We start from the raw sequence: 22,272 nt of genomic DNA, 5'->3' as shown, positions 1-22,272 counted from the left end.
ACTCAAAAAAGCCTATGAAAAAGGTACCAGGGGCATCTCATGGGGCCCCCTACTGACCCTGGGCCCTCGGGCAGTGCCCGAGTTTCCAAATGGTTAGTCCGCCCCTGATCCAGTCTAAATTGGCCCTAGTACGTGTATGTATGAATGTAAGTTAGGGAACTTAGATTGTACACCTCTTGAGGGTTAGGGACTGATGTGAATGTACAATGTATACAGTTGTGTTCAAAATAATAGCAGTCAGACATCACTAACCTGATCAATCACTGTTTTTGGTAGAAATGGTATTTGTACATGGCAAATAATGTACTAGCAGGTGTAGTAGAGTAATAGAAATCCAACAGACCCAACAGTCATGACATGCATGCTGCTGATTCTGTGTAATTGAATCACTAATTGAAAGGGGCATGTTCAAAATAATAGCAATGTGGAGTTCTATTAGTGAGGTCATTCATTCTTTGAAAAACAGGTGGCAATTATTGCCCATTTTTAAGGAAGGAAGGCAGCAAATGTTGTACATGCTGGTTACAGTGCATTTCTCTCTGAAATTCTGAGGAAACTGGGTCGTTCCAGACATTGTTCAGAAGAACAGCGTACCTTTATTAAAAAGTTGATTGGAGAGGGGAAAACATATAAAGAAGTGCAGAAAATGATAGGCTGCTCAGCAAAAATGATCGCAAATGCTTTAAAATGGCAACCAAAACCTGAAAGACGTGGAAGAAAGCGAAAAACTACCATTCGAATGGATAGAAGAATAGCCAGAATGGCAAGGACTCAGCCAACAATCAGCTCCAGGAAGATCAAAGAAGGTCTAAAGTTACCTGTGAGTACTGTTACAATTAGAAGACGCCTATGTGAAGCCAAGCTATCTGCAAGAAGCCCCCGCAAAGTCCCACTGTTGAAAAAAAGACATCTGCTGAAGAGGTTACAATTTGCCAAAGAGCACATTGACTGTCCCAAAGAGAAATGGTGCAACATTTTGTGGACTGATGAAAGTAAGATTGTTCTTTTTGGGTATAGTGGCCGGAGACAGTATGTCAGATGACCCCCAAACACTGAATTCAAGCCACAGTACACTGTGAAGACAGTGAAGCATGGTTGTGCAAGCATCATGATATGGGGATGTTTCTCATACTACAGTGCTGGGCCTATTTATCGCATACCAGGTATTATGGATCAGTTTGAATACATCAGAATACTTGAAGAGGTCATGCTGCCTTATGCTGAAGAGGAAATGCCCTTGAAATGGGTGTTCCAACAAGACAACGACCCCAAACACACCAGTAAATGTGCAACATCTTGGTTCCAGACCAACAAGATTGACGTTATGGAGTGGCCAGCCCAATCCCCGGATCTTAATCCAATAGAAAACTTGTGGGGTGACATCAAAAATGCAGTTTCTGAGGCAAAACCAAGAAATAGAGAAGAACTGTGGAATGTAGTCCAATCATCCTGGGCTGGAATACCTGTTCACAGGTGCCAGAAGTTGGTTGACTCCATGCAACACAGATGTACAGCAGTTCTCAGAAACAGTGCTTATACAACTAAATATTAATTAAGTGATTCAAAGAAAAGCAAAATCTTCAAACATTTTTCAGTTTACATAGTGAACGTTTGAGTTTGTAAAGAAGAATACAAACACTGCTATTTTTTTGAACAATCTAATATTCACTTTTCTTCAATTTTGTTAGAGGAACACCACAAATTTGATATATTTTTCTTTATGTTTTGATTTGGAATAGAATGTGTAGTGTTCCCAATGCATTTGTGTGTATGGAAATAAAAGCTACTAGAAGGATTTTGAGCTTTATTCACTTTTTTCAACACACTGCTATTATTTTGAACACAACTGTATGTAAAGTGCTGTATAAATTGAGGGCGCTATATAAGTACCTATAATAAATAAATAAATTCTCTTGCTTTCCATTAGGTTTCCTGCACAGCATTCTCCCACCCATGGTTTAGTTCTCCAGTCTATGGCTGGCATTACACACATAAGGTTTGATACCAAACTTGCTATGTGCTCTTATCTTCTCATAGACTTCATATTTTTCTTTTTAATGACAGGACAAAACATAAACGCAAAAGTACCATCTTATATCTGATTTCCTGTTGTGATAATGTGGTCATGTAAGGAACATGGTATAAATAACATTTGCATGATGTGGTGTATGAACAAAGCAATGATCCTGCTCTAGGCACATGTGTGCTCCCATCCACTCCAGGTCCACCATGGCTCGCCCCTGACGATACATATATCCAATCCACAAGATCCCAACTGCACAGCAAGATATGATCCATCCTGGCAGCACCAGCTCCTTCCCATAAGGATTTCATTTTAGGGCTCATTCACACCATATCCGCTGAGCTGTGTTGATCTGCATTGCAGGCCCAATGCAAGGGCACATAGAAAATGATTGTTACCATTGTTCTTACACCCCTGTGAATGAGGCCTAAAAACCATTATGATGCATTAATAAATGGCCTGTAAAACCACAGAATTGCAGGTCTGTAAATGCCAGTGCGCATGAGGTCCTCCTAGAACTGCCTGCCTATATCCCTCTTATATTGTATGTATGTGTGTGAGCCATGGCTGGTGTATTGTGTAATTCTAGCCTTTTCTTTATTACAGCTCTCCTTTCATTCCATCCTTCCAGGTAATGGACGCAGTTTTCCCTGATCCCTTGTCGAAGTGCAATCATCTATTTATCCTGACCTTTCTGTGAGTCCCCAGTCCCCTCTCTCCTCCCTGTGACATTCTCTACTTCTCCCACTCTCTATAGCATTCTCCCTCCCTCCATCTCTGGCACTGTGAAGACACAACTCCCGATCTGCACGTCTTGGGTAAGTGACTCAGAAAACATTGCAGCCAGATAGTCAGCAGGACATGCAACAACCAGACAGCTGGCACTTTCAGAAATGACAATGGCAGCCCCTGCATTTCTTTAAAGCCCAACTCCGACCATTTTTTTAAGTTTTGTATGAAGGGGAGAATTTTAAAATCACTGTAAAGTTGTATTGTAGTGTGATTTCCTTTGGGAACATTTATCCTGCCTAATCACAGGGTGTCACAAGGACAAAAAGTGATGGGAATTCTCTTTTTTTGGGACAGAGACAGTGAAAAAAACACATTTATTTAGTAGAGAGGGAAGAGTTGGGGTTGCATTGTTCTCTGTATTTTCTTGATCCTTCCTGTTCCCTGTATCTTCCTTTACGAGTGACACCAACATTATCTCATCTTATCCCGGTGTCACCAGGAAAGGAACTTAAGAAAAATCTCTCCAATGTTGACAAAAGCAGCAGTAAAAACTGGACAGAGGTTCTGAGTTTTATACACTTTACGCAAAGCTAAAAAAAAAATTGAAGTTTTACGAGGAATTCGGCTCACACTACTGCATCCTACAATACAAAGCAAGTACAGTGTTCCCATAGAATGACCCTCATTTGACATGGCTGTTGATAAAGCTGACTGAATCTGTATTTATCATCCAAACTTTCTTTTTGGATTTGGGCAGAGTAGAGAAGGGTTAACACCCCATCTCAGTTTTTTATTTCTATGTCTTGTTGGGGAGATTTCCCCTCACTTCCTGTCCTGGAGACACAAGAGGACGTGAGAAGAAATGCCTCCAATGTGGGGTGTGTCATCAGTACAGCTAGGGAGAATGTCACAAGCACACCGAGGATCGCCAATATGGGTCTAAACATTTTGGGCGGGGTTTTGATCGATGTGACGTCATTACGTTTCCCAGTCTACGGCGCATGTGCTGAGTGGCTGGGTTCGTTCATTGTATTTTACATGCTGTTAACACTGGTGTCGGCTGGGACACCTTTTGAGTTAAGTGCGACGAGTGCATAATAAATGAAGGTACTGCACTATGAAGCTGTTGTTGTTCTTTTCTGAGTGTCTGGCCTAATACCCTTTGGATATGGATATGGTGGAGTCTAGGAGAAGTGGATGTCCTTAGTGGTATATTCGATTAAAGATCATTGCTTCCTTTACATCGTTTTTTTGAGCTGGCTTCTGCAGATTATCACCCCCTGGAGATCAATCTACTAGTGGCTTATCATCCTGCTGACCATCGCTCCCAGAGCAATTAGCGTTTTATGCTGATTTATTATCAGCATTCAGCTCTGGTGAGTTTATTTAGTATATATGGTGGCAGATTGTCACATTTTTCTTCACCTTTGGATTTTATTGATTTTTACACATTATTTTGGACATTTTTTTGGACACTTATTTATTTATTTAGTTATTTATCTATCCTTATATTTATAATTGTTTTTTGGGCTATTTATTTGTATTTATTTACTAGCGCAAATTATTTCTGTTTCTTTGGTCATACACTTTATTAATATAGGGTGGAATTTGCAGCTGGTAGATTGGATAGTGATCTATTAATACCTTTTCTTTAGGCGCCATTATATTCACCTATCATCTCTAAACATTTTACTGAATGATCACATAGTTACAGCAAGGCAACGTTTCAGGCATGTGGGTCACATGCCTGATGAAGGGGTCCAGTGAGACTCCAAAACGTTGCCTTGCTGTAACTATGTGATCGTTAAGTAAAATGTTTGGACCCATATTGGTGATCCTCGGTGTGCTGGTGACATTCTCCCTTGCTAATTCTGTTCTGTTCCAGTCGACGGTCTATGCAGCACCTACTTATACAAAGAGCCATTTTTAACGCAGCCAGTACATTTGGATTGTACACTTTCATCACAACAGCTGTCCCCATTGGAAGACGACCCCTCAACTCCTGGTAAAACTGTATAATTTTGGTTTTCCCCTTAGTTTCCGTCACAGTGACAATGGTCACCTGATCATATAGAGTAGACGAATCTCCCTGATGGTGACACACACAGGCATAAAGCTGGGGGGGTACGAACACCTTCACACTATCTAAAACTCCAGTTTTCAGGATCCATTTATATTCTTGAGCTTCAGTAATGGGCATGTTATTGCAACACGTTACTTACGTCATTTTCAATGTAAATGCAGCGCTAAAGCATAAGTGACAAATGGAATCATAAAGTGCTTATGTGAATAAAAGTGTATCATACAATATTCAAGTGAGATATATCTTAATAAACGTCTCAGATCATATAAAATCATAGAATCATAAAAAGCTGAACTTAAATAGTGAATAGAAATAGTCCGTAGCACTACAGGTCACAGAAGTGTCAAATAGTACGTGTGTGCTTATCAGCAATAATAGTGATAATAAATAAATAGTCCGTGGCACTACTGGTCACAGCAAAGCCAGGTGATTGTGGAACTACAAAGTGCAATAATATCAGCTGGGATGCTTGAGAATGCTCATAATCCAATGGGAATCCACCACCTTATATGGATATGCACTAACCAGAACCCTATTTGTAAATAGCGTTAATGCTGATCCTTATGGGGGGGTCTCAGTAAGCCTTAAATAGGGACCGGACTTCTCCAAGGTCAGGGCTGTGCAAAACCAGCAAGGATCCTCCTAGGGGGCAAAAGCCCACCACAGGAGCCGAAGGTATGACGATATAGTGTAGTATTTATTGTAAATGGTTAAAAGTAATCCACGTGGATACAGCAAAGAGTTAAATGCATAAAAGCATATCAAGATGGTCGCCACTCCGAGCTCCAGCCGTGGCGGCGTGAGGTCAGCACATAAGGCTCCACCCCAGCGTGACGTCAGCATGTAAGGCTCCACCTATGTGTGACGTAAGCACATAAGGCTCCACCCCTGCGTGACATCAACAAGTAAGGCTTGCGTCGCTGCACCATTTATTTGCATGATACTCCAGAGTACTAAATGCAACGTACACATGTTGCAGTGCACCACATAGCACCACAGTGCATTGCAGTGTGCTGCTTTACAGATATTGTGGTATATGTATAAAATATGCAGCGCTGATAAACCTAAAGAAAGCAATCACATAAACCAAGGTCTAAATAACATATAAGGCGCTGAATCACAATGAGGTGTTATATATAAAGTGACAAGTGTGGTAAAGTCAATAAACCTGTGATGAAGAATATCCGTGACTCCTGTGATAGTGGAAATGGATATAGATTGCACTAACCAGATAGCACAATCTTGTGCATGGAGCAGGGGCGGACTGACAACTCATGGGGCCCCCGGGCAATAGGGGATCATGGGGCCCCTGTGTCCTTGCCCAAACTCAAAAAAGCATATGAAAAAGGTACCAGGGGCATCTCCTGGGGCCCCCTACTGACCCCGGGCCCTTGGGCAGTGCCCGAGTTTCCAAATGATTAGTCTGCCCCTGGCATGGAGTATATAAGACCTACTCCTGGTTCTCTGGATCTGGAACACTGCAGACGGTTGAAGTCATCAGCGCAGCAACCACCAGGTGTCATACATCCGGATATGGTAACCAGCCTCCAGAGATGCCGATAACAGCCACCAGGGGGATCATGTACAATGTCATGTGTCAGGTAAGCAGGAATCACCTTTAAAGAGGGGGGCTCACAAACAAGAAAGAGCCCCAGAGAAAGCCTCCAATGGTGTAGTATTACAAGTCCATAATATGGTTTCTGCAGATGGCACAATTATCAACTACAATGTCTCATGCCCAAAGAGCAACTGCATTCCACTTTTTCACCTCAAACCGCTTTTTGCTAGCACTGCTATTGGTTCCGCTAGGAACATCCACATCCATAGCAGCAGCCAGCCAAAACCAGCAAGGATCCTCCTAGGGGGCAAAAGCCCACCACAGGAGCCGAAGGTATGGCAGTATAGTGTAGTATTTATTGTAAATGGTTAAAAGTAATCCACGTGGATACAGCAAAGAGTTAAATGCATGAAAGCATACCAAGATGGCCACCACTCCGAGCTCCAGCCTTGGCGGTGTGACGTCAGCACATAAGGCTCCACCCCTGCGTGACGCCAGCACGTAAGGCTCCACCTATGTGTGACGTCAGCACATAAGGCTCCACCCCTGCGTGACATCAACACGTAAGGCTTGCGTCGCTGCACCATTTATTTGCATGATACTCCAGAGTACTAAATGCAATGTACACATGTTGCAGTGCATTGCAGTGTGCTGCTTTACAGATACTGTGGCACAGCTGAATTTCAGTGTGTTTTGGTACATTGGCAGCCAATTACTTTCAATGGGATGCCGTGATGCAAAACAGGTTCATGCACAACACAACAGGCATTACCGCACTGCAAGAATGGAACTGCACTCTTAGCTAAAGATACATTTGAAGTGACCAGTAAAAATCTGAGCATATGCTTTTGTCACCTGACAGTTTCCTAGTTTCCTGTCTTTGTCTCCTTGTGTAGATTAAATAATATAGTATAATAATGTTTAATATAAATGTACACACACACACACACTGATGAGCCATAACTTTATGACCACTGACATGTTAAGTGAACAGCATTGATTGTCTTGTTACAATGACATCTGAAATTCGGTGAGCTATTTTAGCCACTTGCCTTCCAGAGGATTTACCCCTCTTCCTGACCAGGCCATTTTTTGCGATACGGCACTACGTTACTTTAACTGACAATTGCGTGGTCATGCAACGCAGCACCCAAATGAAATTTATGTCTTTTTTTTCCCTACAAATGAAGCTTTTGTTTAGTGGTATTGGATTGCCTGTGCGTTTTTTATTTTTTGTGCTATAAACAAAAAAAAGACCAAAACTTTTGAAAAAAAAAAATATTTTTTTTACTTTTTGCTATTAAACATGTCCATTGAAAAAATTTAAAAAATCAAATTTCATCATAAATTCAGGCCAAAATGTATTCTGTTACATGCCTTTGCTAAAAAAACATCCCAATACGTGTAAATTGGTTTATGTGAAAGTTATAGCTTCTACAAATGGAGGTATATATATACTGGATTTTTTTTTTTTATACTAGTAATGGCGGTGATCAGTGACTTATAGCGGAACTGCGGTGGGCATTCTGACACTGGGGGGAACTGACTAAAGGCCACTGACATCTCAATGACACTAATACAGTGATCAGTGCTAATAAAAAACACTGTACTAATGACACTGGGCAGGAAGGGGTTAACATCTGGGGAGATCAAAGGGTTAGCTGTCTGCGTTTTGTGTGCTGTGCTTCACTGTGTAAGCACTCGGACGGGAGAAATCTGTATTGTTTACACACAGACCTCTCCCGTCAGTGTTCTTCGGCGATCGCTGGGTGCCGGAGGGGAATCTCCGTCCGGGACCCGGTGATTGACAGCTGTAGCCCCCAATGTAGCAGTGCATCCTATATATATGTGATTTTGCACAGTCCTGCTGCAGTAGTTCTGCTATAGAGCAGTCGGGAAGCGGTTAGGCAGCAAGCAAACATGTTGCCTAATGGAGTTGATGTATTGAAAGCAGAAGAAATGGGCATCAGATTTTGTTGTATATGGAGCTTCACAGACGCAGACCAGTCACAGTGCCCATGCTGACCCATTTCCACAGCCTAAAGTGCCTACAATGGGCGTGTGAGCATCAGAACTGGAGCACAAAGTAATATAAGGAGGAGGCCTGGTCTGACGGTTCATGTTTTCTTTTACATTATGTGGATGGCTGGGTGCGAGTGCATCGCTTACCTGGGGAAGAGATGGCACTATGATGGACTATTGGAAGAATGCAGGCCTGCAGAGGCAATGTGATGTTTTGGTCAGTGTTCTGCTGGGAAACCTTGGGTCCTTCACACATTTTGACACGTACTACCTACCTAACCATTGTACACCCCTTCATGTATTCTATTCCCTATTGGCAGGGGCCTCCTTCAGCAGGATAATTCGCCTTGCTACCCTGCAAAAATGGTTCAAGAATGGTTTGAGCAACATAAGTTTGGAGTGTTGACTTGGCCTCCAAATTCTCCAGATCTCAATCCACTGAGCATTTGTGGGATGTGGAGGAAAAACAAGTCCAATCTATGGAGGCCCCACCTTGCAATTTACAGGATTTAAAGGATCTGCTACTAACAGTGTAGGCCAGATACCACAGAATACCTTCAGAGGTCTGGTGGAGTCCATGCTGCAATGGATCAGGACTGTTTTGGCAGCAAAACGGGGTCAATATCACTCAATATCAGGTGGTCATAAATTTCTGGCTGATCAGTGTATATAATGATGTTTAAGCACAATCCAGCATAAATAGGGAAAACCTCTGCAGATGCAGCTCTCTTTGTATTGTTATGCAAATTGTTTTCTTTCCCTCTCATTTGCCCCATCATTTTTTCCTTTCCCAGTTTCTGCATCCAAGTTTTCCTGACCTCTGTGTGAGTCACCAGTCCTCTCTTCTCCCTGTCACATTCTCTCCTTCTCCCACTCTCAATCTCCCTCCCTCCATCTCTCTGCCTGCATCCACTACCATCCTCATCCTTCTCTTCCCCGTCATCCCTGCTCCTCTTCCTCACCTCTCCTTGCCATCCCTGTCCTTCTACTGCTATTAAACATTATCTAGCCTGTGGGGCAGAGTTCAGAGGGTGTGTGTGTCACAAACGGGACACACAGACCAGAAGAAGGGTGTGTACAGTGTACCATGGAAAATATACAGCCGGGGTGTGTATGGTGCTGCACTATACTGCAGGGTGTGTGCTCCTACTTTGCAGAACACTAGAAAAAGTAGGTTTTTTTTCTGCACATAAGTGTGTGACAACAGATGTCATTGTCGGATCTGGTGTGACGTGCACAGTGTTGTGCAACTTGTGTGAGTATTCCTTTGTTGTGGGGGTGACAGGCTGCCAGGTATCCAGGACCGTGTGCAGGAAGCATGGCAGTACAAGTGGCAGTGTTGTGTGTATACAGGTGGTAATGAGAAGATCAGTGCTGGGTATGTAGAAGAAGTGACCTGATTGAGCACAGAGTGCTCTGAGCTATGAGTTGGTGTGCTGTGCTCTGGTACCCTCTGCCCTGATGTGCTCTGAATTGGTGTGCTCTGTGCTGTCATGCTCTACTCTATGTGCTCTGTGCTGGTGTGCTCTACTTTGTGTGCTCTGTGCTGGTGTGCTCTACTCTACGTGCTCTGTGCTGGTGTGCTCTACTATGTGTGCTCTGTGCTGGTATGCTCTACTCTGTGTGCTCTGTGCTGGTATGCTCTACTCTGTGTGTTCTGTGCTGGTGTGCTTTACTCTGTGTGCTCTGTGTTGGTGTGCTCTACTCTGTGTGCTCTGTGTTGGTGTGTTCTACTCTTATGTGCTCTGTGCTCGTGCGCTCTACTCTGTGTGTTCTGTGTTGGTGTGCTCTACTCTGTGTGCTCTTTGTTGGTGTGCTCTACTCTATGTGCTCTGTGCTGGTGTGCTCTACTCTGTGTGCTCTGTGTTGGTGTGCTCTACTCTACGTGCTCTGTGTTGGTGTGCTCTACTCTACGTGCTCTGAGTTGGTGTGCTCTACTCTATGTGCACTGAGTTGGCGTGCTCTACACTGTGTGCTTTGAGTTGGTGTGCTCTGCCCTAATGTGCTCTGAGTTGGTGTTCTCTGCACTGCAGGTTGATGTGTAGTCTCTGTTCCTCTAGATGGCGCTGCACTGGGTAGAGACAGATCTCCAGTTATCACTGGATGACTTCATCCCTCCGCACCTACAGAAGAAGAACAGGTCCAGCAACAGTTACACAGATGACCAGGTAAGATCTAGGGGTTCCTGCAGGATTTTAACACTTTGTAGCAGAGTCCTACCTTTTTCCATTCTGAAGGAAAAGCTGTCTGCACCAATTATATCCATCAGGTGTACTTTCAGTGCTCTAATGAGGAAAGTTGCAGTGTCTGCATCCCTTTAGGAATGCATAGGAAAGCATACACCTGTGCAAAGGTTGTGTTTGCCCGTATGGGGATACCCAGGTGTTCTGTGCCCACTGTCCATTTTTTTCCCTTTGGGTAATTCCTCTTCCCCCTTTTTCAGTCTAGTTAACTAGGATGTGGCACTAGTGTATCTAAAATTGGAAGTGACTTAAAAAACCGGGAGCACTTCAAATCTTTTTCTGTTTATGTACATGTAAGGTATCAGAGGAGGCACAGACAGGGCTACATTATTACACGTATGGCTGCAAAATGTAGAGGGGGCAGAGCTTTAGTGCTGGCTGTAACTCCCACTTGGCAACACACATAATTTGGGCTGCAGCCTGGGGAGAAGCTACAGCCAGTTCTGACAGTATTACAATTTAATTTTATCTCCTAAACACTGCTCAAATTGGAATGGCGACAAGTCCATGGGGGTTTAAGAATACTTCTTTTTTTAAAGCTGGCTTCTAAGTATGGTTTGTATTTCACAGTTACATGTGGGTTTGCTGTAACAACCACTGTAGTAGTCACCAAAATTAGAACGATCAACGCAGTCTTCCGGGTTCTGTGCCCAATGGCTGCCCTGCTGCATAGTAAACACAGGTGGTAGCTTGCTCAGCATAGTTGCCATCCAGAGAATGCCTTGCATTTTTTTCTCAATGAATGCAAAACCTTCTCTAACTGGATGAGTTGGAGAGCTGGTGGTGGTGTCACAATCTCTGGATCCCTAAGACAGATTAAGGCCAAAGAGAACCCCAAAGACAGCGTCTTTTGTCCCCTCCATCCTTTTCATTGGTATTGATAGGGATGCACCAGCACAGAGAAGTCACCTCATTTGTATTTGGATCACTTGTTTGTACTGCCATGGTCTTGTCAGAAACCAACTGCCTTTAGGTGCATCCTCCTCCCTTGTGCAATAATGAGCAGGTGCACAGCTTTGACCAAATACACTATACCGGAAGGCGTATGAATGTCGCAGCTGGACCCTTTGGACATCCTCGCAGCCCTAGGCTGCCTCCTGCTTAAGTTGCCTTGTGAATGATCCAGCTCTGCTAGAGAGCCACAACATCCCTGGTGGTCTAATTTGTATATTCTAACGCTTCCCTGTGATATCAAAAGTTGGCCCGCCCTTTCCCGTCTCCCACTTGGTAATTATGATGGGTTACCTTGCTAGCCAACAGGAAGTTGGAGGGTGGGGCTTTCAGCACTCCAGGGAAATGTCAACATTTTGCATTAAGGGTCCCTTCATATTTAGGGCTCTTGCGAAGACATCTAAAGGTATGGAGTTTGTTTGGAATGATAGGGTGCAATAAAATGTCAAGAGGCCAAAATCAGGAAATGAGAAAAAAAAGCTGGGAGCTAGCTCCGCTTTGTGCCAAATGTCTGAAAATTTCAGATTTAGTCGTATGTGTTTATTGCCTAATGTAGGCTTCCCAACACGCAAAATCCTTTAGGAGGGGCACAGCTAGAGCCTTTTGCATATACATGACCTAAATTTGTTATTGCATAAATAAACAGGTGATCTCTGATGATGAAGACCATATATACAAGGCCACATTGGTGCTTACCTCTGAAGACACATGGGACAGCCCGAGTCCACGTACACAGAGGCGCTGGATCCGCTATAAAGGCATTGGACCTACAGATGAAGATGGAATGCCTTTCGCTTCCAGATCCGTGAGTGTTTACTGTGTTTACTGTGTGTGAAGGGCAAAATCACCTTTCTGTTTTTGCTTTTCATAGATCCCCTGATGAAACCAATGTATTGGCGAAGCATGTTGGGTGTTTTATTTTTTTTTTTTTAGTTCAGGGTTTAGGCCCTAGAACAAAAATGTATTGCAAAAAGACACTTTTAGGCCATCTTTCCCTTCCTCCCTTAGATATAATATAGGTATAGACAGAAATGGGAGGCTGATTGTGGTATTACCTTTTCTGATGATGAATGGGACTCCATGGTGGATAATATACGGAAGGGATCTAAATCTCTTTCAGTCCGTGAGATGGCCCTTAAAGTTTTAACTTGCTGGTATGATACCCCCTCTAGACTGCATATCATGTTTCCAGGAACATCGTAACTCTTTTTTAGGGGTTGCGGCCTTGCTGGTACCCATTCGTTTCGGGCTTGTCCTGGTCTCTCCTTGATCTGGAATGGAGTCTTGGTGGTGGCCTCTGCCTTTGCTGATACTCCGATAACTATGTCTGTGCAAATTTGTTTCTTGGGTGCTCCTATATCGGGGATTCTGGTCAACGAAATGAGGCTAATCCACACGATTTGTGTGTCCTCCTTATGGGCCATTGCCCTTCACTGGAAATCACTGACAGTTCCGTTGGCCTCGGTTTTGTGGAGGGTCGATATGGTTATGCTCATGAAACATATCTACTATACTTTGCTAGATAGGATGCACTTATTTAACAGAAAATGGGATGGTTGGAAAACACATCGACATCTATTGTTTGATTGATGGTCTGACGTGGATTGAAGTGTTTTGAGTCTCTGTAAACAGCTTGGTTGTTTTGTATTTTTTACTGCCTACTTGTGTTTATATCTTTATCTATGTATTATATAATTCTGTCCACCACCTATGTGCCTTTTTTTTTTTTTTTTTTTGATATTTTGTACCTCAGAAGGTTGCAGTTTTTGTTGCCTAACTCTTAATAAAAATGTTTGTACAAAAAGAGACATTTTTAAAGACTAGAGAGCAAAAAAGAAAAGGAAAGTAAAAAATTATTATAGAAAAAAGCAGGAGTATTTTAGCATAAGGAGTATATTGTACTCTATCGGTCTCTCTTCTCTATCTCATATCTCTATATTCTCTTCTAGATGATCCAAGTGAAAGGTTAGTCATTGGTCCCTGGTCTGATTATAAGTATACCACATGAATCTATATAGAGCATCTATGAGCTGTCTCTTATTTTAAAAGTTATATAGTAAAGGTTACATTTTACATTCTGGAGCATGACTTGTGAGCTGCAAGTTCCTTCTGATATTATTACAATTTCTGTATTTCCCAAAGGACAATCAAGATGTTTATTTTCTTTGAATTTGTAAAGTATCTCAAAGTATCTCCTAGTTAATGCAGGCCATACATGGTTCGAATTCTGAACGATTTTTCACCCGAAAATCGAAATGCTTTTCGTTCTGTAATCCGATGGTGCCACCAATGATTTCGAAAATCAGTCGTTTTTCACGACTTTTTCAGCATGCCCGATAAACGAAATGAGGAGGAACCAGGAAAATCGACCGATGCCATTGCTCCACTAACAGAGTGAAAACCGGCCCGATTATTGTTAGGTCCGATTTTTGTACAAAAATCGTTCGGAATTCGAACCATGTATGGCCTGCATTAGTCTCTGGTGTTCGAGAAAGCTGTGAGACCCCCTTGTCCTAAAGAGAAGAATATATTCTTGTGATTTCTAGAATCTATGTGATCTAAAACATCTTTGACCATAACAAAATTTCACCCTATAATTAATTCTACCTACCTCTGCCCAGACTTCTCCATAATCCAAAATCAACAAAAAAAAATCTCAAACATTAGACACCCTTGTAATGTGCAACTTAAAGTGTTATTAAACCCAGGATCCTGTATTCACTATATCTGGTCTTCCACAGTACACAGAACATGTAAATGCAATTATTTTAGTAAATATAAACTGCTAAATACCTTTTCTCATCAGCAGTTATAGCAGTCTTGTGACTTCTATCAGTGTTCAGCTGAGCACTGGTTAAAGCTTGTAGGAGGAGTTTTTATTCTCCTCTGACTGTCCTATTAGGCTGCATGACCCCTGACCTTCTGTCTGGACAGTGCTGATTGCCCTGTGCTGATCACATCCACCCTCCCCCCCCCCCCCCCCCCAAAGAAAAAAAAAACTCTCTAGCAATACACAACAAACTGAGCATGTGCAGAGTGTCTCCTTGTGGGTCTGTACTATTAGCAGATGAACTGGGGACAGTAGAAGAAGGGGAGGATAAGAGAAGACAAGTTAAAACAGCCTTTTTACACAATGTGGAAGATTAACCCCTTAGGTTCCACAGTGCGTATAACAAGCATGCTTTGCTGTATATCCAGACTGATTTTACTGTTGTGGGTATAGTAACACTTTAACAGCCACAAATTCTAATAATCCCAAAAGGTACAGGAGCTGTTTGTTGGGATATTATAGTAGCCAGGTCAAGTGCGAGGACAATCACTTTAATTAAATTGTAACAAATAAGCCTTGTGCTACAAAGAAGGTGGAGATGCCCACTATAGGGATCTATTCCGTGGTCTTATTTATTTCTGAAAGGATGCCCTCTGTTTGTTAGTCTAAATACATGACGTGTGTTTTATACACAGCTTATAGGTCACTGCCATAGTAAATAGGTAGAGCTAAATATTAGCCAAGATTTCAAGCTATTCCATGGTCACTATGCAATAGAACACCAAATTAAAATATAATTATGGTTTGCAGGTCTAGAGGACTGTATTCCTGCAATGGAAGGGGACTCTTTGGTGCTTGTGTTTCCAATACCTCCAGGTTCATTGGTTAACAGTGCTCACCAAAGAAACCATACATTTTGCTGATTGATTCCAATGACATTGCTCAAAATTGTATCAGTGCTAAACTCACCTTAGCTGCATCTAACATTCAAGGTTTAATGAGCACTGACTGACCTTCCAGATGTTATTGTCATTTTGCAGGACACACTTGTGCACCATGCCTAGAAGAACCAAGTACGCAGTTTAGAAGACTAAATTTCCACGAGTAGTGGACCTATGATATAAACCCATAAATGTCCATGATAAACACATGACAAGCAAATGTCCAAACAATATAACGGTCATGTGTAGGATGTGTATGACCTAAATACCTCAACAGCCATCAGCTTTTTCTTCAATGAGACAGGGTGAGAAGTCTTGTGCCAGGTGGCACCTTCCTAGAAGGAGCATTTTATCAAAGCATGCTCTGATTGGACAAGGTGAAAAGCATAACATTACTGCCCTGCCTTTCCACCTCATCCAATCAAAGAACGCTTAGTATTCATTGAGCGATTTGCAAAGCATTCTCTGATTAGTGCCTGTTTCGAGCAACCAGCCTCCTGTGTTCAGAAAGGCAGCCTCTTGGCACAGGACCCTGAAGCTGGTGGAGATCAATGGAGAAGAGGTGTCTACTACAGTGATTTCCAACTTCTAGAGGGATCCCACAGATATAGTATATGTATAGTTATATGGGGCCAAGCCTGACCAATGTACCTATGTATAATATGCCAAACCTGAAATTCTTTAACATTCAAAAGTAAAATTTCAACAGAGATTTTTGCTACTTCAACAGTAGATGTTCCAATCTAGGAACCAAAGCCCATAGATCTTACCACAGAATGAGATGAAATGACAGATTTATTAGGTGATTTACCTCTCCAGCATCTACCAAAAACTGAAATAACAGTTTTGCTTGTACTGATAGCTTCATGAATAAAGTTTTTGTCCAGCAATTCCTGTAATATAACCTTAGTTCAGATGGCATCTGTAATTCTATAAAACATGTAGGGGGGCAGAATGGCCAATAACCTCACCTGATTATATTTATTCTTCCAGAGTGTGGACAAACCCAAAGAATGGTACAGGAACATGTTCAGGGTTCTCCATCCACTGTCAGGTAGGTACCACTAACAATAAATAACTCAATATAAAGCTGTGATATTTCCATAAAGATCAGTATGAAACGATTTTCTTTTCAGATGCTGAAGACAGTGATAGTGAGGGGTCCATCCAGGCTGAAGACGAGACTCCCCGTGTGAAAACAGTTTCTAAGTAAATATTGAATTTAATCTGTCACACCGTAATAGCATTTTACTGATATGCTTTTATTTATCCTTGGATTATAGATCAGAAATACAAGAAATCCTGTATTTTTTCATGCATGATTGATGGTACCATCCATCTTCTTCCTATAGCACATACAATTTTTATACTTATTAGCTAATGTCTTTGGACACCTGACTATCACACCTGTATGAGCGTATTAGACATCCATGTCCAAACCATAGGCATTATTGGTAAAACTGTGAGTGTGTCTGTGGGAATTAATGCCCATTCAGCCAATAGTGCATTTGTGAGGTCAGGTGCTAGTGTTGGTAAGAAAATGTGGAACTGTAGCGATACCCTCAGGCAGGGCTGCTGATTTAAAGTCCCAGGTTCTATTCCCACTAGTGCTGCAGCCAGGCAAACAGAAACTTGACTCTTTAGCTCCAGAAATCACAGTCCATAAGGGTTGCCGTCTTTAAAGTTTTTTGCAGCAATAACTTGGATAAGGTACAGTTCTTCCTTGTAGAAGGTCTACAGAACAGTCTCATAAGCAGTGGGACAATAAGTGGACAGCACTGAGACACCATGCCATTGACCCAGGCCAGGCAAGCCTTATACAGCAAGAGGGGTGGTAAAAGCAAACAGATTCTTCCCCCTGTGAGCCAGTACTCACAGTGTCCTTCCAGTTTGGAATGTAGCTCTCTGACTCAAGCAGAAAGGCTCCTCCCTGTGATTTCCCAAGGCAAGTCTTCAGTGGCACCCCTTTTAAATCCCTGAAATGGTTTGTGGCTGAAGAGGCCATTTCAGCTTGTCTGAGATCCTGGTGAGCAGGCTGGACCTTCAGCAAGACAACCCCCCTCCTCCCCCTCCCTGGCTGGGAAGAAATACTCCTGGACAAGAACCCTGGATTTTAGGGTTCCAGACTATTTATACACCCCCAGGAACCATGTGGACACATCTCTCCAGGGATTGGGGCTTCATAAATGTTCAGGCTGCCAATTTTACTCTCCCTCCCACTATCTTCTGGAAAACTCCAGAAAACAGGGGAAACCAGTCAGACTTGCAGCCTGTAGAACCCAGAGCAACCTAATACAAACTATTCTGCTCTGCTGATTACAGGAGAGCTAAAAAGAACTAAATTTGCTGAACCAAACACCTTGTATCCCATAGGTATCTATTAGGGTTTAACGTCAAGGCTTCAGGAGATTCAAGTTCCTCTGCCAAACTTGTCAAACCTTGTTTTTATGGGCCTGTTATGCTGGAAGAGAAAGTGACCTATTCCCAAATGGTTGCCACAAAGTCTTTGTATGCTTTATCAGGGAGAGCACCCTTCACTGTAAACACAGGAACTGAATAATTTGAGGGCTTCTACTACTTTTGGGTAGTAGGTGTAATGGTCAGGTGTTGACAAACTTTGGGCCATAAAGTGTATATGCAGCTTAAAAGTGATTGGCGTGTGACTGTATAGCGGGTTTTTTAGATTTGAAATGTTCTGCTACTGATACTGCAACAGTTAAGTTTTATGACCTGGTTATACTACATTAGCAGATCACTAAATTTACATTTACTGTATAGCTTATATTATTCAATATTCCTCATTTTCTTCTTTACAGATATCTAAATAAAGGACCACACAATGAGCCAGATCAGGATGAGCAATCCAAAAGAAGTAAAGAAACAAGCCACATGCACATAAAACTGAAATCTACTGCCAGTGAGTCACCAAACATGTTAAGTGGCACCCCCATAGTTCACACATCTGTAGGTCCTTTGTCAACCTCAGAACACTCCACAGGATATTCTCATCTCTTATTAAATAAACCATCAGAAGAACAGCAATCTCCACCTAGCAGGTCCGAAGAGTCTCGGTTTACACATAGCTCAATCGGTGCATATTCCTCAACAATCTCTACCTCTAAACAGCCTCAACAAACACAGGCCAATCTCAACCAAAAGCAAACTCCAGAACCTACTGTGCCTAATTCAGACTCTCCTAGACCATTGTACACTTCGCGAGTCTCTGACTTTCCTTATACTCAATCACTTCTTACAAACAAGGAGACATCTTCTTCAAAAAGTCCCCCAGAGAAGCATAAGTACTTTACTTTAGGAGTTAACTCTTCAGACAAAAGCACCTTAAGACCCATATCAAGGGATCGGAAGAAATCCACTAAAGTGTTGGTAAGTGGTGACAGTGAAAAGCCTGGAATGTTAGGTGTGTTCCAGGTATTATGGAACAAAACATTTTGTGACCAATAAATGTGCAGAACATCTATTCGCCTATTTTGATGAATTTTGGTTCAGACTAATTAAAAACTTTTTGGTTTTGAATAGAGTAGGAAAAAAACCCCAAAAAAACTGTTAATTTTGGCAGAAATTCATAGCTGCCCTGTGTTTTGTTAAAATGATATTAAATGTTCAGCTTTTTTTGTTTTTAAACAACAAACATGTCATACTTACCTGCTCTGTGCAGTAGACAGAGCAGCCTCGATCCTCCTCTTCTCGACTTCCCCACTGGAGCTCCTGACTCCTCTCCTTGCTGAGGGCCCACAGAGCAAGCTGCTTGCTCTGGGGGCACTAGTGCATGCTCGCTCCCCAGCTACCTCTTGCGTCTATGAGACACACAGAGCACAGCTCTGTCCCACCCCCATTGCCTCCTCATTGGCCAATGGCTTCTGCTGCTGTATCTCAGCCAATGAGGAGGGAGAGACCTGGGAAAGCTGAGGCTCCCGTGCACGGTGCTGGGTCATGATCGGGCTTGAGTAAGTATTAGGGGAGGCTGTGCGGAAATCTGCAAACTGAAGGTTTCTTATCTTCATGCATAGAATGCATGAAATTAAAAAAACTTCAGCCTTTACAACCACTTTAACACTCCCTGTGTTATCTCAAGTCCAATGAATCTAATGATCCCTCCCATTTCTTACCTGGGACTACAGAATAAATTATTGTCAATGTGGCAGAAATAAGGAGAGTGGGAAGGTTTGAGTAGTTCAAGGAGAAGTCAACTGCACAGGGCTGACACCTATAAATCCACAAAAATGTTGTGTCTTGTAAGCCCACAACAGGATTTTGCTGTCTTGTAGCTGTATGCTTTTTTGGCAGATCAGCAGCAAATGTTGCAAATTTGGTTTCAGTAAATATATCATGCAGGCATTTGTATTTACAGCCTCTCTCCTCATTACCTGACAGGACCAGCTGGAGACAGAGCTGCGTGAGTTCACAGAAGAGCTGGACAGAGATCTGGAGGCTCGGAAACAACGCACAGAGAGTCTGGAGCTGTATGAGGTGAGAAAATGAACAAGTACACAATCCTTTTTGGTATATTTGGAACTCTGGTACTGATAAGTCAAACTCCCAGCAGACTAAGGCTGGCTATACACTGAAATTTGGCTGGTTCAGTAGAGATCAGCCAAAATTTGATTAGTGTGTGGCCATCATCACTCGACAGAAGTCAACTGTTTGGTCAACTTCTGTCATGTTGGAAAACTTTAGTCGATCAATGACTGTGGCTGCTGATCGCTGTATTCTGACAGCAGTGGGTGCAGCTGGCAGAATATAATATTCCTGCCAGGGGATTCTTCCATCTACCTTGTTTCTGTGGATGGAGGAATCTTAGTTTTTTCAGCGTATAGCCATCTTAAAGTGTTGCTAATCCCAGGACCCTGCATTCACTATATCTGGGCTTCCACAGTGCACAGAAAGTGGAAATGCAATTATTTCAGTGAATATAAACTGCTAAATACCTTTTCTCATCAGCAGTTAGAGCAGTCCTGTGACTTCTATCAATGTTCAGCAGAGCACTGGTTACAGCTTGTAGGAGGAGTTTTCATTCTCCTGTAGGAGGATGTAGAAGCCCTGACCTCTGTCTGGACAGTGCTGATTGGCCCTGTGTTGATCACATGGCACTCTCCCAAGAAAAAAAAAACAACTCTCTAGCATTACACAGCAAACTGAGCATGTGCAGCTTGACCCAGAACCTTTGTTCTATCAGGAGATATTTAGTAGACACTGGAAGAAGGGGAGGGTCAGAGAAGTCAGGATCAAACATCCTTTTTATACAGTGCAGAGGATTAACCCCTTAGGTTTTATAGTGAGTATAACAAGCATGCTTTACTGCATATACAGACTGATTTTACTGTGGTGGGTTTAGTGACACTAACACTAGAAAACTTTTTTTTTTAATGTTTAATTTTAAAAATGATTGTTTGATATGTTACCCTTTAGTGGGGTCAAATTGAAATTTGTTTTTGACTGCAGTGATAAGAACATTTGAAGGAGCAGGGTGGAAAGCTTTTCTCAAACGAACACATTTCCAACAGTGTATGTATCATATATAGTGAGATAAATGAAAATGAATGGTGCAGCGCTAACTACAAAAGTGAATAAAAATGAATAAAAATAAATGTGTATCCATACAATCATAAAGTGCTAATAAAGGGCCCAACAAGCATTCAGGATCACTCTGGATCCTTTATATCTCCGGCTAATACCTCTCCAGAAAGCCAAGGATCATAAACGGTCTCCTGTTCAGCCTCCAAATGCTTCCTCCTCTACCTTTTATAAGGATACTCTGTAGGGTATATTACTCACAATCCCAGTAAGTAATAAAAAGATCCACAAAAATGCCACAAAGCCACCAGGCAGACCAACCATGTGGCAGCATCAGACCATGTGCAAGACAGCACATATACTAAAATTGGAACGCTACAGAGAAGATTAGCATGGCCCCTGTGCAAGGATGACACGCAAATTCGTGAAGCAAAAAAGTGTCTTGCACATGGTCTGATCCAGAGTGATCCTGAATGCTTGTTGGGCCCTTTTGGGTCACAGGAAGGAGGTGAGGAGGCACTGCAGCTGGAGTGGATTTAAAGTGTGCCGGCACTTGCACGAAATGTTCACGTTTAACACATTGCATGGTGTTTTATCACGTTTTATCAGCACTTGTTACTTTATGGACTTATTAGTACTTGCTTTAAAAGGTTTTGTGATTATTACCAAGGACACTTAACACCAGTTTATTTCATTATATATTGTGTGTGTTTATCACTATTTTTAGGTCACTAAGGTGACCCATACACTAGTATTGTCTACTTTATATCACGTTTCTGATTAGCACTTTATTGTTATATGTATATTTTTGGTTTGTTGATTTATTAGCACTTTATGATTATATGGATACACATTTATTTTTATTCATTTTTATTCACTTTTGTAGGTAGCGCTGCACCATTCATTTTCATTTTTTGTTCTGATTGGTATTATTATTGGGTGTTGGCCGCTATTGGTTAGGATATTTCCGCGTCAGCGCAGGAGGATTTTTAGTTATTCTTTTCATCTTATATAGTACGATAATAATTCAAAAGCCCACAGGACTTTATATGAGGTACAACACAGGCAACAATATAATTAAAAAAGAGAGGTTTTATTATAATAGGACAGTTATGTATGATACATGCCTCAATAAAAAAAACTAGCTGATCTACTATAATTAGAGCTCCATAATCAAAGTTGTTGTAAACCATAGACATGAATTGTGAACAAATCACACATTTCTATAGTGTTTACTTGCCTCTATCTAGAGCACTAAGTGTCATTTTTCTCTGCTGTCTAGTTCCTCTGTGATTAGCAGGAGTCACTTCTGACAGGTTTTCCTGACACCAAGAGAAAAATGGTGACAGGGTAGTGTGCTGTGTGAAGAGGGATGTGTCCCTTCCCTCCAATGAGCTCTTGAACAGTGTGCAAGCAC

At 42.1% G+C, this 22,272-nt stretch overlaps 1 protein-coding gene and 1 non-coding gene across 7 annotated transcripts in view; both read left to right on the top strand.

The window, feature by feature from the left end:
• Positions 1–2,806: 2,806 nt before the first annotated feature.
• SORBS3 (sorbin and SH3 domain containing 3) overlaps positions 2,807–22,272 on the top strand; it is a 74,026-nt gene continuing 54,560 nt past the window's right edge. For 3 of the 6 annotated variants that reach the window (XM_089658695.1, XM_089658696.1, XM_089658692.1), the window contains exons 1-7: positions 9,518–9,673; positions 10,479–10,586; positions 12,259–12,417; positions 16,317–16,377; positions 16,460–16,532; positions 18,140–18,707; positions 19,716–19,811. In XM_089658695.1, coding sequence (XP_089514821.1) covers positions 10,479–10,586; positions 12,259–12,417; positions 16,317–16,377; positions 16,460–16,532; positions 18,140–18,707; positions 19,716–19,811 — 1,065 coding nt within the window. In that variant the 5' untranslated portion in view covers positions 9,518–9,673. The other 3 variants (XM_089658693.1, XR_016307643.1, XM_089658694.1) reach the window with 3 other exon arrangements.
• Positions 21,198–21,299, top strand: LOC149440335 (U6 spliceosomal RNA). Its single transcript, XR_016307661.1, has one exon. It is a non-coding gene; the product is annotated as a U6 spliceosomal RNA (small nuclear RNA).

This window comes from Staurois parvus, unplaced genomic scaffold, assembly GCF_062004578.1.
Source record: "Staurois parvus isolate SC_StPar_1 unplaced genomic scaffold, SC_StPar_1.0 ptg001090l, whole genome shotgun sequence".
In the NCBI taxonomy this organism is placed as follows: domain Eukaryota; kingdom Metazoa; phylum Chordata; class Amphibia; order Anura; family Ranidae; genus Staurois; species Staurois parvus.
This window is presented reverse-complemented; position numbering and strand designations above follow the sequence as displayed.